The sequence below is a fragment of the Eublepharis macularius genome, chromosome 2, assembly GCF_028583425.1.
Source record: "Eublepharis macularius isolate TG4126 chromosome 2, MPM_Emac_v1.0, whole genome shotgun sequence".
Lineage (NCBI taxonomy): Eukaryota > Metazoa > Chordata > Lepidosauria > Squamata > Eublepharidae > Eublepharis > Eublepharis macularius.
In genome coordinates, this window is record NC_072791.1 from 138,933,795 (window position 1) to 138,957,485 (window position 23,691).

General features: G+C 42.3%; 1 protein-coding gene across 2 annotated transcripts in view; it reads right to left on the reverse strand.

Annotated features, from left to right (window-relative positions):
* Positions 1-23,691, reverse strand: part of EPS8L2 (EPS8 like 2) — a 144,133-nt gene that overhangs the window by 39,311 nt on the left and 81,131 nt on the right. For both annotated transcript variants that reach the window (XM_054970805.1, XM_054970806.1), the window contains exon 4: positions 2,406-2,470. In XM_054970805.1, the coding sequence (XP_054826780.1) occupies positions 2,406-2,470 (65 nt within the window). The remainder of the gene's footprint in view (positions 1-2,405; positions 2,471-23,691) is intronic.

Consider the following 23,691-nt stretch of genomic DNA (forward strand, 5'->3'; position numbering starts at 1 on the left):
GACTGGGGGAAATTGAAAAAATACTTAGAAAAAAGATGGGATGTTAAAGGACAATTATGGTCTTTTGAGTGTTATTAAGTAAGATATAATATAAATCTTTACCATTAAGTTTAAAATGACAACTAAGAGATAGTATTTGGAACAGAAACGGGGGGTTGTAGTGCTGTTGGAAGTCAATAGAAGAAAGGGGGAGGGGAGGGGTGAGGAGCATACAATATTTATATAGGGGATAATTAGTATGTATTAAAAATATGTATGATATGTTAACCATCCAATAAAATTTTAAAAAGGAGCTGTTTCTTCTGTGACTAAAGTCCTGTTAGTGATATTTGAATTGAGCCTGCATGTTCAGAGTTAATATATTTCTGAGCACCAGATGCTGCATGTAAGCCACAGGGGAGGGCTACTTCCTGCCAGCCCAGCTGGAGGGCTTCCCAGAGTATTCTTGCTGGCCATTGACGGAAACAGAGTCATGGACAAGAAGGACAAATTAACTCCTTATATGCATAATAGTTCAATCTTAGAATTTTAGGAAAAATGGAAAGACTTTTTTGATTATGTAGCTAGAAATTAAGAAAAACTAAGAACAGTTATTATGGAAGCAAAAAATTAATTTTTTTGCTTTTAAATTTTTTTGCTTTTGTTTTATTTTAACAATAGAAATCAAAAGAGTATCTGTCTCTATAGTGATTCAGTGGCCTAATAAATAGACTTGAAGCACTGCACAAAGAGATGCACTACACGTTACTTTTATTTATTTTTTTACATTTTTATTTTTATTTGAAAAAAAGACAGTAGACAATACATAAACATAAACAGAGTATATAACAGCACGTTTAAGCTACAAAATATTGCTCCTCTCCATCTCCTCACTTACTTATACTCAAGATTTTATACTCAACATTTAATAGTCAACATTTTAAAATTAACTTCTTGCCCAGCAGAAAGTGTAAGATCTAAAATGGAAACTCTTTAGTAATAAAAGATTGTTTGCATGCCTGTGTGTGACAACAATAAACAAGAGTGACCCACTCATGAAACTAGGTGATCTGCCAATTCAATAGCTATCATTTTATTTTGATTCAAGTTCAAGGTGAAAGTGCAACTCATAGCTGAACCATCATATTTAATGGAGAGCAAACTGTATTCTAGCTGTTGAAGGGAGTAAAGTCTTCTCTAGGAGATGCAACTTATTGCTTATTTGTTTGCTTATTTTTAGAGGAAACACCTAGTGTTTGGTTTCTAAAGACAGAGGAAGCCAGGATCAAGCTTTCCTAGAAAGCCATTCAGTCCTGCATATTAACAGTGCAATCCTAAGCAAAGTTACTCTAGTCTAAGCTCATTGATTTCAATGGACTTAGATTGGAGTAACTCTGCTTAGGATTGCACTGTAAGTATGTGAAAATATGTGATTTTCTTGTTTATATGAAGGGACCATTTAAACATGCAAGACTATCATTAATCAAAGCTAATAATGTTGTAACACATGGCTATTCTGAATATACAGACAGCACACAGGGAGTTCTGTAGTCTCTTTCCCAACTGTCAGCATTCTACCTTAGTCCCCCATTTCCCCATTCCAACAGCAGGATGCAAATCTATGGATTCACTTCATCTTAAGGGAAGGAGAAATGATGCAGAAGGATTCCCTGATACAGAGTGAATCTCTGAAGCATCACAATTGCCTGAAAAGAACTGAATAAAGAGAAAGGCAGGATTCTGGAAAGCGACATTAACTGAGAGCAGAACCACAAGTGACAAAAGGCACAGATTGGACACTTGTCTGCTTCCCTCAAGTTTTGATGGGAAATGTAGGCATCCTGGTCTCGCAGCTTCGCTCTCTGACTGCTGTCCAATGGACTTTTCAACTGTCACTTGTCCAACATTCCGCCAAGTTGCCTACATTTCCCATCAAAACTTGAGGGAAGCAGACAAGTGTCCAATCTGTGCCTTTTGTCACTTGTGGTTCTGCTCTGAGCTGCCTAGCTATTCATTGCTCTGGAAGCCGATTGAGAAAATACATATAAATTTTTCTGTATGTCAAGCAAAATGTGCCTCAAATCCAGAAAAAATGAATTCTGTCTCCTAAACATCAAAAACTTAGGAGACACTCATCTGGGCAATTTCTACAATCGCACTAGGAAACAGAAATAAGTAGGAAACACTAGCTTTTGGACACTATTATGAGCACCTGAGGAAGATAAAGAAGTACAATGATAAAGAAGTACAATGATCAAGAATCACTATTAGTCACCACCATTGCTAACATATTATGGGCTAAACAGGGCAACACTATTTTTAAGATACCACTAGAAGGAACAATGGCCTTATGAAAATTGTGTGTCAGCAACAGCATTTTTAATCAGTCTATTTGTTGCTCATTTGTATGAGTGTTTCTAACTTACCTGTACGTGGTATTGTGATGTCTCATGCATAATGATGTTAGAATTGGAGTATTTCTTCCTTTGCTCTGCCAAAAAAGTCAAAAGAAAACAAGGATTAGCTTTGATGATAGTTCACTTTTAGAGTAAGAGTCAGACTAGATATTATCTCAGCAAGCACACAGTACAGCACATACTTTTGTTAGAGATATAGCTAAAAGTATAAGAGAACAGTTGTTAGATCTGACCAAGAAAATCATAGAAGATGCCTTTGCAGACAAAAACCGGGCTAGCCCAACCCCACAGCTAGACATGCCACAAGGGGAGTCTAGAGGCCTAGAACAAAACAACTTTGGAGAGGGGCATGAAACAGAGAGGTAACACAGTTGTATGGCCTTGTGTAGATTAGAAGAGCTGTCTAAGCCATATCAATAGATATTATGTGCCAGGCCCAGGTGCAGAAAGCATCTGACAGGAATGTCCAACTTCACTAAAGGTGGAGATACAATTCAAAGATGAGGGTACTGGTTGGGGGCCAAAAGATACTCATATGTAGGTATGTGTGTATGAGCCATCAAGTCGCAATCAACTTATGACAACCCCAGCAAGGGGCTTTCAAGGCAAGTAAGAAGCATGGGCGGTTTGCCATTCTCTTTCTCTGCAGAGTCTTCCTTGGTGGTCACCCATCCAAGTACTGACCCTGTTTAGCTTCCAAAATCTGATGAGATCAGGTTATATCATGCTGCCTTCCCTCCTGCTCATATGCATGAGAAAATTATAATCACTAATTTTCCATAGAATTTGTTAGGACAAAATGTAGCAATAATGAACTAACAATTTTTATATACTTTAAGAAGATATTTCAAAAACAGATAACCTTATCTGGTGTTTGAAGTTACAGGACAGTAAGTTAGCCAAGAATGTGCACCCTTTGAAGTGGGATGGATTGTTAGGAGATGGTTCTGAAACCCTATAAATATGAAAAACTGAATTGATAGGGAGCTTCTTCCTAGAAGGGGTTTCTTGCCTACGTCCTGCTTATCTCTGGGTAAGATACTTTTTTGGACTCATGTAATGGCTCTCTTTTAATTAACTAGTTATAATGGATGGTATGATTTTCTATTGATTGAGCTGATATTAAGAATGCTGTTTTACTAATAAAGGCTTAGAATGGAAGCAGAGATTCCATTCTATTACTTGTATACAATACCCAGTAATGAACCAAAAACATGATTTGCAGTGTACCTCTTGCTAGGAGTTAAATGATTTCGTAAAGATAACGAGATGCTTAGGGCTTCTTAAGTGCACACTCACACCTGAATCAGAGTCCTCCAGAACACTTTGTATGCAAAATATCCCACATTCCGTCATTGACATCAATTACAGGATCTCAAGAAGAACATGCTAGGAAAGACCTTTCTCTGCCTGAAACTGTAGAGTGCCACTGCCAGTCAAAGTAGACAATTACTGGACTGGATGGACCAATGGTCTGCCAATATAAAACACCTCAAAATGTTCACAGGATCACTTTTGCTGATGGATGTGAAAGAACACTTACAGGGAGGGGGAAAGGGTTAAGCACTCTCTCCTTCTTGCCTGCCAGTGCTCCCCAACATTCCCCATTATCATATTATCATATATGAAGCAGCCTTATACTGTATCAAGTCACTGGTCCATATAGGCCAACTACCATCTGTGCTGACTGACAATAGCAGAGGTCTTTCCTAGCCCATTATTCGCCCCTGTGAACAACAGTTTCTCCTCCCCAGTAACCTACTGCAGGACACTGCCAGAAGGTAAGAACAATAAGAAAGAGCAACTGTCTTCCCTTTTCTTCAGAAGAAAATCCTGCTGTTTCTCCCATTCTCCAGACTGCAGCAGAAATTAGAGCTCTGGGGAGGGCATCTGTGTGCCCCTAACAAGATGGCAAGTATAGCCATGGATACTTGTTTGCAAAGTATTTTGACCAGATTACCATAACAACAGCACTACTTAAGCCTAGTCACTTGTAGCAAATAATCACCTCTGGGCTAGGACACTGGGAACATATACAAACATTCGACCACATACAGGCATGGACTAGGAGACTAATGGATCCAGATGGATTTCAGAATGCTTTTGGGGATCTGAGAATCTGAACAGTGACTCTTTAAACCCTCTGGCAGGGCTGAAATGAGATAACAATAAGCTCTAAACATCTAGCACTGGTGGCAGAAAGCTCATGCTAAATCAGATGGGGCATGCCATAGAGCTAACTGTAGTGATAGTGGTGAACAGGGAGTTTTCCTCTGTTACCTTTAGCTTAGATCCAGCACATTGTTTCCATGGGTGGAAGGATTTCTGCCAGATTAATGTGATTTGTTCACCTCCCCCATCCTGTGATGGTCCACGATAACCCCTGAAATGCTGATCCTCCCCCAGGATCAGCATTTTAGGGGACATTTTGGGTTGCAACAAGAGGGAGGAGTTAGTCTGGGAAGCAGAAATCCTTTCAGGAAATGCTGCGCAGGGGAACTGATTTCTGTAGCCTGGTGATCTCTGTGTGGTATAGTGGTTAGAGTGTCGGAGTAGGAAGTGGGAGCTCCAGGTTCAAATCTCCACTCTGCCATGGAAGCTTGCTGGGTGACCTTGGGCCAGTCACATACTTTCAGCCTAACCTACCCCACACGGTTGTGAGGATAAAATGGAGAAAAGGAGAGCAATGTAAGCCACTCTGAGTCTCCATTGGAGAGAAAAGCAGAGTATAAATGAAATAAAATCAAAATGAGATCTGCTTTTATTCTGGGAGAACTCCAGGCCCCACCTTGAGGTTGGTATCCCTATTCATACCATCTTTAAGTCTCTGAAAGTATGTGCACAGCTGTAGATTCATCCTTACAAACAAATATTCCACACACAGTGTGATACCTCCTTGCAGTCCCACACCAGTGCTTTGGGCAGGTTGAGCAGAGTGACAGGTGATTAAAATAGTCATCATTAAATCAATATAAAAAAAATGAGCACATGGCCTCAAACTGGCAGTGGCTAATAAAAGTAGGCCAGCTATTTATATCATAACATGAAAACTTGAGAACTCGGAGTAGAGCTTGGTCGTATGGCAACAGGAGAAATAATAGGAACAAAGAATGCTTTGGATCAGCAATTCCTACTGGGAAAAATGTTGTAAAGGTGAAGGCCCATTTCTATATAAGACCAAGCCTGTTTCACAAGAAAGTTAATCCAGGATGTTAGACATATCCAAGCCAAACCCATTTTAAATCCACCTATTTAGCTCAAGAACCAAAACACAAGTAGGTTTGTTTCAGGTAAGTAGCCGTGTTGGTCTGCAGTAGAACAGCAAGATCTGAGTCCAGCAGCACCTTAAAAACTAACAAGATTTTCAGGGCATCAGCTTTTGAGAGTCAAAACTACCTTTATCAGAGTAACCATCTATGAGTGACCAAAAAGAAGGCAAGAGCAAGAGGACAAAATTTGATATGCACATTCAGAGATGCAAATTTACAGACAATCACTATAAATAGAAATACAACTCATGGTGGAGCCAGCTGTGCCTGAAGGCAGTACTTGGACCATTTCAGAGGATGGGCATCACAAAAGAGGGATTTATGAAAAAGAGGAAATAAAGGACAGGTCTCAGAAAAAGAGGGCTGTCTTCTTCAGAAGAGAACATCTGGCCATCCTATGCAGACCTGAGAAATCCCTTCTGAAATCAAGGAATTTTTCCAAAGCAATTTGTGAGGCAGCTTTAGGGGTTGGGCTGTTTTTCAGAGAAAAGAAAAGAGTTTAAAAATATGGAAGTACACAAGTAATGAATCTTAAACGAGCGTTCTGGGTTTCCTTAGTTTGTGGATTTATACACAGGCATGGCCCACATGGCAATGGGGAAAAACAGAAGCAAAGATTAGCATCAGAAATAATTGCTCAAAGTATGCCAGAAGGGTGTTTGATCTGCCAACAGAGCAGGGGGGGGACCAACTGGAGCAAATAGTGATCTGGGAAAATGGCATGGACACCGGACACTTCCCTGCCCAGATGGCAGCTTCCCATTAGCACAGCGCAGTTTCCCATTAGCGTATACAGATGGCAGCATCAGAAAAGAGTCCTGGAGGAAATTAGATATCATTAGATAGCACTGAATTCAAAGAAGGCAACAACCCCTCTGGCTTGTTTCAATGGTAGTTTCAATGTGGACTGGACAGGGGGCAGCACAGACTGAAGCACTCCATTCATCCGGAGGACATGGTCAAAAGGATGGGAGAAGAGAGGTCAGTTAAAGGGGAGAGAGGAGCAGGATTTGAGTCCAGTGGTACCTTAGACACCAACAAGATTTTCAGAGTGTAAGCTTTTGAGTGTCAGAGCTCCCTTGTTCAGACAGAGAGAAGAGTTGTTCAGCATAGTAAGCATAGTACCATAATGCTGAACAAGTTTGGAAATACAGTGATGTGATTGTGGAGCCTGCTCCACAATTCTCCACAGATGAGAATTATATGGAAAATACCAGAGAAAATGAAAAGTTCTAGTATTCACATAAGCTGTGGAGAGGATTGTTGAAGGGGCTTGCTCCAGAAGCAGTTAGTCAGGCTTCTCAGGGGGCCTTCCACTAAATATTTTGTTCTCTCTCCGTTCCTTGACTTCATGAGCTTACAGAGCAATTGCCATTTACTAAGCCTGCAGAGACTGGAATGTTCCAGTTTAAACTTTAAGCTCCCTCTTCTACAATGTACTACACAGAGTACAGGAAAATAAAGTTTCTAATCCAAAGTGGAGTTGGTGGATGGTACTGTACAGTTTAAAAATAACCAAATGCAAAGCAGGGTAGTGATATGTGTGCTATAATATAGGAAATCCAGAAATCTCCAAGGATCATACCACACAGAATGAGCTGAAGCATTTAAAAGGAAGATCCTGAGAATGATAATCTACATTCTACAAAGATCACATATGATCTGTAATGGTTATATAGGTTATTTACCCCTTCCAACAGATAGTGTTATTGCGTATCTGAATGTCAGTAGGCTGGTACTACATTATTTCTAGTTGTTGTTCTGTGTTCTGGGGGAAGTTGACTGGTAGACCATTTTAAAATCTGTGCTGGGATCTGTGCAGTAATCCTTATAATACCTTTGTTAAAGTTCGTTTTCTTCAACAAGTGTTACAGTTGGCAAACAACCCGTAAAATATGTTTTCAGAGGTTTTGCCTATTTAAAAACACTCAATTACTCAGGGAATTATCTCTCACCTGCCATTTCTCATGACCACAGTATATAGTTCTTTGGTCTATAATTATTTTCCTTTGTTTTTGTGTGGGTTTACAGATGTCATTTCTCGTAGAAGAGCACTGCAGCTAGGTAGAATGATCTTGCCTTAGAATCCAAACCAGAGCTGGCTCCTTGGAATCCATAACATAATATTATTTTATGGAATCCATAACATTCGCAGGTTGATTTTAAGGCCACTCTCCCTCCCATCAGGCCTGGAAAAGCTGATCTCCCAATATCCCCTTTGCTCTGGTCCCCTTATATCCCAATATCCTCCCCTTTGTTCTGGTCATTGGAGTTTTCTAAACAGTGTTATTAGCAATTAAATACTCAAAATGCTGAGCTAACCAGATCAAAGCAAAACATTTTGCAAGATTGCTTACTTCCTTAGGTAACTGAACTAATTAAGCCTTGCTGAATATTAGCTGCTACTCATATATTTTAAACAGAGAACAGGCAGTTTCAGCATGTCCTTATAGAGATGACCCACTCAGGGAACGCTGGCAGCTTCCCCCCAGGAATCCAGGTGTCGCATTTTCAAAATGGTTGCAGTCTGTTTGGTTTCTGTTTTTTTGGCGCTTTTTCTAGGACAGTATTTTCCTGCAGTCCCAGGAAAGGCTCAGAAAAACGGAAACCAAACAGCCTGCAACCGTTTTGAAAACAGAGACATTTGGATTCCTGGGGGGAAGCCGCCAGCGTTCCCTGAGTGGGCCAGCCCTATAAGGATGTGCGGAAACGGCCGCAGCAAAGTCGCTAGCAAACTAAGTGAGAAGTTCCTAGATTAGAATGGCATAATAAAGAATTAAACCTACAATTTTAGTTTTATTTAAAACATGGTTTTCAGTATCATTTAGGAAAGTAATTTGAGTGCAGAGGAACATCCTGGTTTTCTTAGCTTTACTTATAAAGCAAATAAAGAAGATGGCGGGGATTCAAGACCAAGGAAAGAACAAAAATTTCCTTCCAACTTGTTTTTTGTAAGTTGGCAGAAAGCTCTGGTCTTGAACTGGAACCTGATCAGATACATGAGGTAATGTCCTTGGCTGTTTAGTCATAGGAAGTACAATTTTAGAACGCACTCATAATGAGATTTGCTCTTGCTGCTGGAACACTGCGAACATAGAAAGGAAGATGAGATGTTACAGAAACAAAATCAGAAGAAATACATAGGCTTTAGAGTGAGCTGATCATGGCTGATTTCTTTTAAATTAACAGTCCAATCCTATTTTGTGCTCAGCCCTCATTGTAGCACTTTCACTATAATAATATCACATTTTCCAAACACTTAATCCACTGGTGCTGCAACCTAAATGATTTTTAATTCCATTGATGAGCTTAGAAGGATATAACTCTGCTTAAGATTGCATTGTATAACTTGCACCTAAGAGAATATAGCAGCAGGTGTATTCATTGCATTGTAACTGATGTTTGGGATGTGGTTGCACAATTGTGGAGCAGACCTACTAGATACAATTTCTGACAAGGAGCACAGCTTATTCCTTCTACTCAACCTCATTTATCAAAATTAATTCTTAAAGCTCAGACATGCCGTGGATTTATATTATGATATATGATATGGCAAGAATTTACTATGAGATTATCATTGCCACCCTCTAGCATCTAATATAATTGCTAGCACTTTTTATGTTTTTGTAAAGTTTTTATTGTGGGTTGTAACTAACATAGAAAATCAATTTCAGTAAGTGACATTCTGATTCAGTTCTGAATAGGTTCCTTATTAGAAATTACAAGCAAAATTTGCATTCAGAACCAACCTGTCTCTCACTGAGCTTATTGTGCACATGCTTACATTCTTTTCCATTTTGCTGAGGTCTGGATTAGCACGAAACTTGCATATTTTTGCACCAATGGAGGGCAGCATGCCCAAATGGATTGTCAAACTTCTTTTGTTTCACCCCTATGCCAGGATGTGTTGGCAAGCAGAACATTCAGTTTTACCCCTTCTGGAAATTTTGTATTGTTTGCTAATAATCATGCAGGCTCACCAAACATCCAAGCTGTGATTAATATGCATCTCATCTTCACTGTTCAATACATAAAGCTGCAAAATGCTAAGAGCCAGAGGAGGGAAATCTTCTTTTGAGGACATTTTCTTCTTTTCAAGTGAGACAGAGCCGGAACAATGTGACTTTGTTACCATAAGATGCTATCTTCAAACGACAAACAAGTGAGACTCTTCTAAAAACACAACTGGCAGGCTGCCTGGTTTCTCTCTCTCTCTCTCTCTCTCTCTCTCTCTCTCTCTCTCTCTCTCTCTCTCTCTCGGGTATTCTTTGGACTATTGGTTTACAGAAGGATCTGTGTTGATACTTGCCCCATGGGCCCAATACCCTTATGCCATATTCTTCACCCAATGGGAACACAATGAGTGCCTTTATTTTCCTCATCTGAAATACCATGTGCAGTTCTGGTCACAAGAACCAAGCACCGATGCAATCCCTCCTGTCCCCCCCGCCCCCATGATCTGCCCAGGTTCACAGGACAAGCATTGCTGTCAGGTGGCCATCTAGATTTTGCTTAAAAACCTCCAACGAAGGAGAGCCTACCGCCTCCTAAGGAAGCCTGTTCCACTGAAGGACTGCTCTAACTGTCAGGAAGTTCTTCCTAATGTAGTTTGATTTAATTTCAACCAGTTGGCTCTGGTCCGACCTTCTGGGGCAGCAGAAAACAACTCCATGCCATATATGACAGCCTTTCAAGTACTTAAAGATGGTTGTCATATCACCTCTCAGTTGTCTCCTCTCCAGGCTAAACATGCCGAGTTCCTTCAACCTTTCCTCATAGGACTTGGTCTTCAGACCTCTCACCATCTTCATGCATCTGACGAAGAGAACTGTGGTTCTCGAAAGCTTATGCTACAATAAAGTTGGTTAGTCTTAAAGGTGCTACTGGACTCTACTATTTTGCAACTACAAACTAACACAGCTAACTCCTCTGAATCTCTCACCATCTTCGTTGCCCTCCTCTGGCCATGTTCCAGCTTGTCTATATCCTTCTTAAACTGTGGTGCCTAAAACTGAACAAAATACTATAGGTGAGGTCTAACCAGAGCAGAGTAGAGCAATACCATCACTTCGCGTGATCTGGACACTATGCTTCTGATGATACAGCCCAAAATTGCATTTGCCTTTTTTAGCTACCACATCACAATGCTGACTCATGTTCAGTGTATGGTCTACTAAGACCCTTAGATCCTTTTCACACAGACTACTGCCAAGACAAGTCTCCCCCATCCTATAATTATGCATTTGATTTTTCCTGTCTAAATGCAGAACTTTGGATTTATCTCTGTTGAAGTTCATTTTATTTGTTTTAGCCCAGTTTGCCAGCCTGTCAAGATCATCCTGTATCCTGACTCCATCTTCTACCATATTTGCTACCCCTCTCAATTTAGTATCATCTGCAAATTTAATAATCATTCCCTCTATTCCTTCATCCAAATCATTTATTAAAATGTTGAACAGAACAGGTCCCAGGACCGACCCTGAGGCACTCCACTTGTCACTCTTCTCCAAGAGGATGAGGAACCATTAACAAGCACTCGTTGGATGTGATCTATCAATCAATTACAGATCCACCTAACAGTAATAGGATCCAAAAACCACATTTTACCAAGTTGTCAACAAGGATATTATGTAGAACCTTATCAAAAGCCTTACTGAAATCGAGATAAACTATGCCTACAGCATTCCCCTGAACCAGCGAGGTAGTTACTTTCTCAAAAAAAGAGATAAGGTTAGTCTGACATGACTTGTTCTTGAGAAACCTGTGCTGGCTCTTAGTAATCACAGCCTTCCTTTTTAAATGCTCAAGGAATGATGATTTGTTTTAAGACTTTTCCAGGTATAGATGTCAACCTGATGGGTCGGTAGTTACCCGAATCCTCCTTTTTCCCCTTCTTGAAGATGGAGACAACATTTGCCCGTCTCCAATCTTCTGGCACCTCACCAAGAATTCTCAAGAATAATGGATAGAGGCTCGTAAATTACATCTATGGGTTCTTTTAGTACCTTTGGATGCAATTCATCTGGCCCTGAGGACTTAGTTTAATTTAAAGAAACTAGGTTTTTTACGTACTACCCTATGTTGATCCTAGGTTGTAACTCCCTTCCCCTATCATGTGTTCTGTTATTGTCATGTTGAAGACCATTTCCCTTGCAGGAGAGGACTGAGGAAAATTAGGAATTGAGCAGTTCTGCCTTCTCTTCCTGTTACGATTTCACTTTCCTGTCCCTTCAATGGGCCTACCATGTTCTTGCTCTTTTTCTTACTTTGAACATAAGCAAAGAAGCCTTTTTTGGTGTTTTTAGCATCTCTGGCTAGCCTAAGCTCATATTGAGCTTTAGTTTTTCTAACGTTCTCACTACAAGCATTGGTTATTTGTTTCTATTAATTCTTGGTTATAAAGATCTCCTTCTGTTTCTTAAATGAGTCTTTTTTATTTCTCAGTTCATTAGTTCATTCTTCCCAGTAGTTAAGGAATGCAACAGAAAAACACTTACCACTCAAGAGCTCTTCGTGGGGAGGGTGGAATAGAAATCCAAAGAAAATAAATAAATAAAATAAAAGAGAACTGTTTCTCCCTGTCCCCAAATACTAAAACTCGAGGGAATCCAAAGAAATTGATGGGCAGTAGATTCAAGGCAGACTAAAGGAAATACTTTTTTACTCAACAATGGATTAAAATGTGGAACTTGCTGCCACAGGGTGCAGTGATGGCCACAAGCAGAGATGGCTTCAAAAGGGGTCAGACAAGTTCATAGATGATACGTCTATCCCTGACCTGGATAGCCCATGTAAGCCCGATCTCTTCAGATCTCACAAGGTAAACAGGGTCAGCATGGGTTAGTTATTGGATGGGAGATCTCCAAGGAAGACCAGGATTGCTATGCAGAGGCAGGCAATGGCAAACCACCTCAGTTGGTCTCTTTGTCCAGACAGCCCCTGCAGGGGTTGTCCTAAGTCAGCTACCCACTTGGTCTATCAGCAACAACTAGCCATGATGATGACTAAAGGGAACCACCACCTTCAGAGGCAATAAACCTCAGAATCCCAGTGCCAGGAGGCAACATCAGGGAAGGCCTCAGCCTCTATGCCCTGTTGTTGGTCCCCCTGATTAACTGCTTGGCCACTGTGTGAGACAGGATGCTGGACTAGGGCCGATTCCAGACGGCCCTCCCCATTCCAAAACGTCGCGCGTTGTCGCGCGGAAAACGCGAAATATCGCGTTTTCTCATGCGAGTTTTGTGCGACGTCGCGCAAAACTCGCGTGAGAAAACGCTATATTTCGCGTTTTCCGCACGAAGACGCGCGACGTTTCGGAATGGGGAGGGCCGTCTGGAATTGGCCTAGGTGGACTGCTGGTCTGATCCAGCAGGGCTCTCCTTAGGTCTTTAGGTTCTGTCATCAGACCTATGTACACTGTTAGGTTATTTAGGCAATCAATTCAATGTGTGTCCCTATAATATTGTAGGATAATCATGCAGCTCAAAAAGAATAATGTCCAGTTCCAGATGGATAGCTGTGGGTAGCTGTGAATGTCTAAATAGAACAAAATTTGAGTCTAGTAGCACCTTAAAGGCCAACAAAATTTCCCAGGGCGTAAGCTTTCTTGTGAGAGTTGTCAGCAATTGACAACATTTTTAAATACTCCATGGTAGCTATTTCACTATTCTTCACTGAGCCATTGGCCTTGTTTCCCGCCTGCTGTAGCAAGTAGGATCAACAGTGCAATTCTAAGAACAGTTTCCTGGGAATAAGTGTCATTGACTAGATCTGAGTAGGATTCTTAAGAGACCTGCTTAGGATGGCACTGTAACTTTGCCACTATGCAAAATGCGGCAAGGCACTGAAATAGCTGGCCTGCTTTTGGGCTTTAACACCAGTTTAATACACTGAAAGGCTAAACATTTCACAACATGGTGATAACCGTCATCACTCACCAACATCTACACATCAAGCTTCTCTTAAAAGATACAGTTACAGTGCCAGGCTGAAAAGTTAGAGACCCTACTTAGAATAAAACAGTAAAGAGTCCAGTAGCACCTTAAAGACTAAGTCGGTCAGTCTTTAAGGTGCTACTGGACTCTTTACCATTTTGCTACTACAGACTAACATGGCTAACTCCTCTAGACCTACTTAGAGTAGTCACCTCATTTTTCTGGCATGGCTTCTGCTTTTAACTTCCCCCCCCTCTGGCAGAAATCTGAGTGAAGCTTTGTCCTTTACTGTAGCTCTGTGCCAAGGAAACATGAATGTGTTTTGGTTCATCAGACAGCCATTAAAGGCTCGAGGAGATGGGCACAGAGAAAGATGACAATGCTAAATGTAAATGGGTTATTCTAGACTCTTGGAACCAGCAGAATGGTGCTGCAAACTGGATTTAAAGGTAAGAATATAAACCATTTAAAATACTCTGATTAATAGGTTTCCTTATTTTTCATTTTGGTCTCTATTCTTTATGCTGATAGTAAAGCATAAATAATTACTGTATAAATGAATCATATATGAGCATAAATACCATATAAGCTGATCGTATATTGACTGATAAATAAATCATTATGTAGGCCACAGAAACCTAATTAAAGGATTCCATGTTTGGGCTGTTAGCAGAGTCTATCGTTAGGCATAGGAAGCATGATTATAGGTGGTTGTAAGCTGGTTCTACTGCCTGGTGTGTGTGCAGGAATGAAAATAATAAAAGCATACACTTGGTATATATTTAGAAAAGAAATAAGAGTTCTTTATTGCAGGAACTCCATACTCGGATAGGAAAGGAGGAGAGACAGATCCTAACTACCTATCAAGTCTAAGGATGGACATGGATGGCAGGACAAGACCTGCACCCATGCTGCCAAGATGGAGGGAGGGGAAGGAGAGAGGTGTTGCCTGGAACAAAGCCAGGAAGAGAAGGAGTGAGAGGGAGGAAGTCAGGAGGAGGAAATCCTGAGAATAGCAATCTGCATATTAAAGGGCAGTCAGAGCAGTAAACAATAGTAAACAGTAGAGAGAGTGCCCTGACTTCTCTATCTTTCTAACTCTTTGGGTGGTCCCCTTCTGAAACCTGAGGAGAGAGACAGCACTAGATCCTCCTCTTCCAACATTGACTAGGATGAGTAAAGGAGTTTTTTTTGCAAGTGCTTTTTACTAATTATGCAGTGTCCTTTGTCTGTGCCTTTCACAATTCCTGATTCCAGAAACAAAGAAAATACAGCACATATAATAGCTTCATAGGACAAAGCAATGCCAAGGTTAGGCTTTTGAAGGCAAAAGGAGGAGGTATCATCTTCACTAACTTGTAAAATTTGAGAGTCAGTTCAGATTTCCTTACAGTCCTGCTGATGCCAAGACAAATGTATCAGCAACATGATAATGTCCCACTTTACTTTTTATTATCATACAACTCACTGGAACATAATCTGTACCAGCTGTAGAAGCACGGACAGCTCTTTCCTCTCCTACTACTGCCCCACCTATATTTGTGCATTTCTTCCTCAAGTACTCAAATGCCGCATACATTCAGTACCACTTAAATGCATTAACTAAAGAACAAATGTCCACTGTTAATGTGGCTTCGGTACTGGGATGAAGAATTGCACAGGTATATCTTTGGTATTAGTTATTATTGCACTGTATGTAGAAGCCTGCAACACTTATCTTCAGATCCAGGTTGTTGCCAACCCTTCCCATGCCTTAAGGAGAAGTCAAGTTCCACTGAAAGACAGCTTTTTATTTAGGAAGGTAGTAATTAGTCTGCAGTGTTGAATAATATATTAGGGTAATAAGCACAAACAATCTTTAGTAAAGACAGTAGCGGCTATCATTGGGCAACAAAACTTTGAACAGTTGCATCAGTAAACAGAAATTTGAAAGGTTACACTTTTGCATTTTTGTGATGAGAAGGCTAACTTGTTGAATTTCTGGCTGTTGTGCCACTCTTAAAAAGGTATGGAAATTCTGTCAAGAAAAAGCTACAATTAGAACTAATAAAAAGTTGGAAGCATTTGAAAGTCATAGGGTTGCCAGGTCCCCATACCTTCCTGGTGGGAGGGGGAACCGGACACTTACCTTTTTCGACATCTTCACATGCATGCGTGCATGCTCCTGGGGTGGCACAATGACATCACTTTTGGGAAGTGACATCATCATGCAGGGGCCGGGAGTGCTCCTGCACTTTGCAGTGGGCCAATTTGGGCCCCAAACAGGCCTGATTCATGTCTGGGGCCCAAATCGGCCCATGGTGAAGCACAGGAGTGCTCCTGGGCCCCAGGAGGCCTAGTCCCCTGTCTCACGCCCCCCCCCCCCACTGGCCAGGTGAGTGATGGCGAAAGGTGGAGCAGGGGATCCCTGCCCCCACCAGGGGACCTGGGATTCCTAGAAAGTCACCAAATCTTGAATGAAAAAAACTTTGAAAGTTGAATTGGAATTGAAATGTTTAACCAAGTTTTAAAATGAGTGCATTAGACTTCGTGGCCTTTTAAATTTCCATTTATTTATAGACCACCTTTCTCACTGAGATCCAAGGCGGATTACAACAGCATGAGTGAAATACAATGTAATAGACAGCTAGGACATTCACTGAGCAAGTACAATAATGAACAAGTTAGGACATTCAGGGAAACAGATACAACAGGAAACGGTAGCAGAAAAATTTTAAGCAAGCATAAAGCCAAGCACAGAGATGAAATCTATCTGAAACAAAGCATAACTAATTTCTATCATATGTTTAGCAGCATGGAAACTCGCTAGTAGGCACATATCTACATCAGCAGACAGGACCTAATAGCATAGCGTTTAGTCCCAGTCAGCCCTGGCGCCAGGGTTTGTGGCGCTGGAGGCCAGCCTCGCGTGTGTGCATAGCACGCACGCTCACCCCAGACTGCGTGATGATGTCATCATGCAATGACATCATCACGCATTGCCGTGGGCGAGTGGCTGGAGCGGCGTGAGGGGGCTGCCTGCGCGCTGCACGCTGCCCTGGCCACCTGTCGTCCCAGGCCCATGGCTGCTGCCCCTGCCGAGGGGCATGCAGCGGTGGTGGTGCAGGGCTGGCCGGCGGTGGTGTGGGACGCACACCTCTGCCCCCAGTGCCCCCTCTGGCCCCGCGGTACCCGTAGCCTCCACCTCACCACCTCACTGGTGGCGCCGGCCCTGGTCCCAGTCCCTGCCAAGGCATCTCTCCGAGCTATTTCTTATGACACAGTCCTGTAATCTGGATAGAAATCCCTCCTGAATAATTCAGCTTTGCATACTTTGTGGAAAGCCAGGAGAGTGGGGGGTTTCCTGACCACTTCCAGCAGGCCATTCCACAAGATGGGGGCTACCATGAAGAAAGCATGTGTGCTGGTAGCTGTTGATTTTTCCCAGCTGCAGGGCAGTATCTGCAGAAGAACCTGGTCAGATGAGTGAAGCTGCCGTGGCAGAACGTAGGTGGAGAGGCGGTTGCACAGATATGAAGAGCCAAAGCCACAAAGGGCTTTGAATGTGATAGTCATAACCTTGAATTGATCCCGTTAAGTGATGACTGGCTAATGGAGTGGCTGCAGAATGGGAGTGATATGCATGCTCCGTCTAGCTCCTGAGAGTAAACAGGCTGCAGTGAACTGCATCAGCTGGAATCTCTGAGAACTTGGAGGGAAGACCTATATAGAGTGCATTACAGTAGCTTAATCTTGATGTTACTGTGCCATGAATCCAGGTGGCCAGATCAGCCATTTCAAGCAGTCAACTCCAGAATACCTTCAAATATCAAGTGCCAAATATAAAAAAGTATAATCAAATGTCAACTGAAAAAAGCAAAAATGCTTTGAATATTTGGTAAACAATAAAATACTATGGAGAGTAGCAAAAGACATTTGACACCAGCATTCACAGGGAAGAATTGGAGAATTTTGGGAAGCAAATTCATTTCAACTTTATCAATTACGATCTGTTTTGAGCACATAAGCAAAGATGCGTGATTTGGAAAGTAACTCAGCATCGGAATCCAGAGTAAGTTTGGATTGGAGTAGTCTTGCTCCTCTAAGCCACAGTGCACTTTTACTGCCACCTTCATATTACAAAATAAATCCATTTATGCTGCAAGGCATACAAGATGGGGTACAAAATTAAGATGGGGTATGTGCTTTCTTTTTAGGAAAAGATTATCTACAAGAAGGAAAAAATGTAATATGTGAAATGGCTTTCAGAAATCCTTTGGAAGGTCTAAGCAGCTTATGCACTTTCATCCAGCCTGAACATCTTTGCACAGCATGCCTCTGTTGGAAACACATCCCCAGAATTATCACAGAGTTTCTGTTTGAGGTCTCCTCGAACTGACATAACTGGGATATGTGCAGTGATTTCAGCAAGCCTTGGCAATGACCAAGGTTATGACTGTTCCAAAAGTAACACACTGCTTTATTGACAGAATGCTGGCAGGTTTCAGGAGGAGTCACACTGCTAAATTCCTTTCCACCATGCTTAATATTTACCTCAGGATTAGTGTGGAGAGCTTGCATTCCTTTGCTTATTAGCTAAAGATATAAACCAAGCTAGGAGAGCAAACAAAAACATAGCCAACATTTCCTTCTCTTTTTGCCAGGGTTGTATGCAGTGAATACTTGGAGCATATTTAACTTGTCAAGGCAAGTGATAGTGTACAATTCCGCATTCTGTTCTCTGGACGAGATGGCAAAGTGTTGCAAGTTTGGATATTTTCATATGTAAGGTAACCTTATACTGAACCAGGCTATAGGTTTATCAAGATCGGTACTGTCTACTCTGACTGGCAGTGGCTCTCTAGGGTTTTCATATCCCTTACTATCTGATCTTTTTAACTGGATATACAGGGAACTGAACCTGGGACCTTCCACATGCAAAGCAGATACACTACCACTGAGCTATGGCATCTCCTGTGGCCTCTTTACACATAACACTAAAATTGTATTTTGTTTTTCCAGTATCCATGGTGTTGTGTAGAGTCACATGTCTGACAGGTTGAGCTGGAGTGTGGAGTAGCTGTTATGCTGGCACAGCTACCACCACCAAGTTCAGAAGAGTTCTATTGTACAAAGTTATTGCCTGACACGTAACTTGGTGGGAAGGTGGTGGGGGAGGTGACAACTCTGGCATAAAGGCATTTCAGTTACAAGCAGAGCCAGCTCCACATGGCAGTAAACTTTTATAATAAGATAACAACTGGCAAGCGGCACAGCAAGACAGATTGGTGAAGAACAGGATGCTGCTAGAGCTATGTTGGTGCTTGACAGTATGTCATCTTAAAGCTACATGGGGCCCAGAAGGATTTTTTGCCTGGGGCTTCCAGATAGTCAGTGATAGCTTGGCAGCTCTGCATCTACCTATATCTGTAGACCCTGGAACTGCAGCTTCCTAACTACACAGTGATAATAGCCATTCACAAGTCCCAGGGAGGTGTCACTAAAGATGCCAACAACATAATGCCCATATAATTGCTTCTGTGCAGAACCATGACAACATGGCAGACATGATGTCTGATGATTTGGAGAGGGGGATGATATGTCTTTACTAAAGAAATCTTCTGTAATCTGTCTGAAGGTCTCTCTATAAAATTGTCCTGCCCATAGTCTACCATAATGGTTCTTTATTGCTAAGTGATGCCGTAGGAATGATAATGAGACAGAAGGTAACCTCCACTGATTATGACACACTGAGATTAACACTGAACCTCGCATGGTTTATTTTCAATTGTATTTACTTGGTGGGGAGGGAGGGATCTGAATTTTAACTGCCTCCTTACTAAAATGTAGTGGTAGGAATGGAAATTTTAAAAGGAAAGGTTACTAGGGAGGAAAGCTACACCCCCCAAACGTAGAGAATAATATGACGTTCTATCTGAGATGGAGAAAGAAATTTGAAAGGAGAAACTGAAATGGTAGTAGCTGAGATGTTGGGACCAACAATAGAGTTATTCAAAAACTGGGGCGGGGGCAGGAGGGGGAGAGAATTTGGATTTAGTGCGCCTTAGACATTCCAGTAGCACCATTCCATTGACCTAAATCTACACGAAACCCAACTTTCTTAAGGAGATTGTCAGAATAAGCACACATACACAAGGAGAATATTCTAGAAGAATGAAGTTCTGAAAAACAATCATATCTTTCTACATCCATATGAATGTAGCACCCAGTCATCACGTAGGCCCACTGGACAACATGAATAAGAAAAGAACAGATGGATCAGATTAACGACAAAACTAGGCATAAACTCAGAGATTTGTGACCTATCTCCCACCTCTTTAATCTTCTAAATGTGGTGATTTGGATTGGGACTACAGGTACAGGATAAGGATTTCCACCCATTCTCTTTTCACTGATGTAAATTGACCACTTTACCACAGTACGGAATACATTCCCGTACATATTCCACAGTGGGGCAACAGCATTGCCAAGGACCAGTTTATATCAGGAAGAGAGAAAGAGAAAGATTTACACATCCAGAACTAAGATCCCTATTAAAAATAGGTGTCCCTGCAGCTATTTATAAGGAAAATGAAGAGATGGGGATCACATCACAGATTACCTACAGCTTTTCTAGCAGTATTCCCCCACAGCAGTATATCTATGGCAACCCCTGCTGAGATTTTCAAAGCAAGTGATGTTCAGAGGTGTTTGACATTGCCTGTCTCTGCATAGAAAGCCTGGCTTTCCTTGATGGCCTCCCATCCAAATACAGACGAGGGCCAGCCCTGCTTAGCTTTTGAGATTTGATAAGATGGGGCCACCTGTACCATCCAGGTCAGAGACAGTGGTGCCCTTAATTCCATTTGGTGCAGCATCCTTTTTCCATTGTGGCCAGCCAGGTACTTCTAGGAAGCTCTTAAGCAAGGCACGAAGACAACAGTCTTCCATTCTTTCCTCTCCCTGCCAGTCAAGGTACACCATCTCTGAATATGCAGGCTGCATTTACCTATAACTAATAACGGCTGATAGACTTATCTTCTAATCATCTTATGTTTGACCACCTTTTATGGACTTTTAAGCCCATGCCCATTACCACATCTTGCATCTGTAAATTCCATCAGTTAATAAAGCTTGATGTAAAAAAGTACTTCCTTTTGCTTGACCTAAATCCACTGCAAATTGGTTTCACAGATAACCCCAAGTTACCATTATGGGAAAAGGGGGAAGAATTTCTCTCTACTCACTGTCTTAACTTTTTCTCCTAAAATGACTAACACACACACACACACAATACAAAATACAGAATAATTCTTCCCCACATGGAAGGCATTCCAGCTTCTTGATCACTTTGGTTGATATTTTCTATACCATTTCCAGCTATACAACATTTTTTCTGAGATTTGAAATCAGCAGTGTAAACAATATTTCAAATGTAGTGATACCATAAATGGCCAAGCTAGTTAAACCAACAGACCATTACTCATTTGTGATGGTCCATGAACGCCATTGAACATATTAGGGCTGACTATGAAGTTTTTGGGTATGGAGGCACAGGTGGTATTCTTTTTGATCCTGCTGGTCAGAGGAAGAGGAAAGGAATGGGAACAGAAGACTTTGGAGGTGAACCACTGGTTGACTTCATGGTGCTGGCAAGAGCAATTTGGATTCTGGGATCACAGCCTCTATTTTCTTGAAGATGGCCTGCTTGCATGCAATGGACTCCACCTTTGGAGGGGAACTGGGGAGATTCCTTGGGCGGACTTTGCAGGAGAATGAATTGAGACAACTGGCATAGGAATTTCAGGGAAGAAGGAGAGAAAATAGTAGCCTACCTGGGAAGGCCAGGTCAAGGAGGGGGAATGTTGCAAGGCTTCCAGTGCCTATATATCAATGCCAAAAGCTTGGGCAATAAGAAGGAGAATCTTTGTTCTACTAATGCAGACGGAAAGATATGACTTAGTAGGCATTACAGAGACTTGGTGGGATGATTCCCATGACTGGAATACAGTAGTGTATGTGTATGAGTTATTCAAGAAGAAGAAAAAGCGTCATGGAAGAGGTGGAGTAGCGCTGCATGTGAAGATGGGGCTTGATTGTCAGGAAATACTGGAGGAGAAGAGAGAGAACTCAGTGGAAAGTGTCTGGGTGAAGATAAGGGAGGGAAAAACAAGCTGTATTGTGGTTTGGGACTGTTAGAGACTGCCTGACCAAGGTGATGAGGTGGATTCTGCCTTCCATGAGAAGCTTAATAGGGTATCCAAGAAACATGACCTTATACTTATGGGAAATTTTAACTTTCCTAATGTGTGCTGGGAGATCAACTCTGCTTTTGTGCCCAGGGTCATGGAACTCCCTGACCTGCTTGGCTGTCAACTTCCTTTCTTAAATGGTGGAGGAAGCAATGAGAAGTTCAGCCATACTTGACTTGCAAACCAACAAGAAATAACTGTTGATGAGGTAAAGGTGATGGGAACCTTAGGGTCCTCCTAGAATTCCTTTTGCTGTGGGGTACAAAGGGAGTTTGTAGCTAAATGTGCAAACTAGATTGTAGTACAGTAAACTTTAATAAACTTAAAGATATGATGAGAGTTATTCTACAGACAAGAATGCTGGAAGGGAAAGGAACAAGTAAAGGGTGGGCTGTCCTAAATGAAGGCTCAAGCTGTCACACCCCAGCAAGACAGAAATGTAGTAGGGAATCTAAGAAGCCAACGCGGATGAATAGAGAGCTCTGAGATGTGCTAAGGAGGAAAAAGGAGATGTTCAAGAAGGGGAGGGAAGGAAATGCATCCAAAGAAGAGTATCTAGAGATAGCAAAGTACTGTAGGGTAGCCATTAGAGAGGCCAAAGCTCAGAATGAACTGAAGACTGGCCAGGGGGCTCACCACAACAAAAAGATGTTCTTAAGATACATGAGGAACAAACAGAAGGTAAAGGGAGCGATTCTTCCATTGCTGGATAAAAATGGAGAAAATCTGACAGAGAAAAGGCAGAAAGGCTCAATGCCTACTTTGCATCAGTTTTCTACATGAAGGAGAGAACAGGCCCACCTAGAGATGGTAGTGGGCAAAGCATGGCTTCAGAGCTGCTGGTTGACATGGGCAGATAAGTTGTGGAGAAGCAGCTTGCTGCGTGGATGTGTACAAATCCCCTGGGCCAGATGGGGTGCACCTGAAAGTGCTTAAAGAACTTTTAAAAGAGCTTGCAGACCCTTTGTTGATCATCTTCTAGGCCTCTTGGAGGACAGGTGATATGCTGGAAGACTGGAGGAGGGCAAATGTCATCCCAATTTTCAAGAAAGGGAATAAGGACGATCTTGGGAACTACAGGCCAGTCAGCCTGATCTCTGCCTCAGGAAAGATACTGGAAAAGATATTAAAGGCATCAATCTGCAAACATCTGACAGACAACATGGTGATACAGGGAAGTCAGCATGGGTTTGTCCCAAACAGGTCCTGCCAGACAACCTAATCTCCTTCTATGATTGAGTGACAGGCTTACTGTATCACAGGAATGCTGTTGATGTAGTTTATCTGGATTTCAGTAAAGCTTTTGACAAGGTTCCTCATGATGTTCTGATGGGCAAACTGGTGGACTGTGGACTAGGGTTGCCAGGGACCTGGAATCCCTCAATGGGAGAGCCCCAGGTAACTGGACTCTCCTGGCGGGGGCCTGAGAGCTGGCACTTACCCTGGCCGGCTTCTTTGCGCGCACGCACAGCGTGCATGTCCTCTCAGCTCGTGTGATGATGTTACTTCTGGGAGTGACATCATCACGTGGGGGTCAAAGGGCACCCCCCAGGTCAAAGGTGGCCCTTGTCCTTGCTGTCTTGGCCCGCTCTTGCCATGGCCGCGGTCCGCTCTTGCCACCACTGCTGTGGCCAGCTCTTGTTTGGTGCAAAGGGGCCACAGCGGTGGTAAGAGCAGGCTGCGGCAGTGGTGAGAGTGGGCCACGGCAGCAGCGAGACTGGTCTGCTCTTGCCGCTGCCACTGTGGCCCACTCTTGCAGCGCTGGAGCACGCCCTCTGCCCAGGGGCGCACTGCACTGCCTGGGGAGGGGGCATCCCAGGAAGCATGCCTCCCCGCTGACCAAGTAAGTGGGCATGGGGGG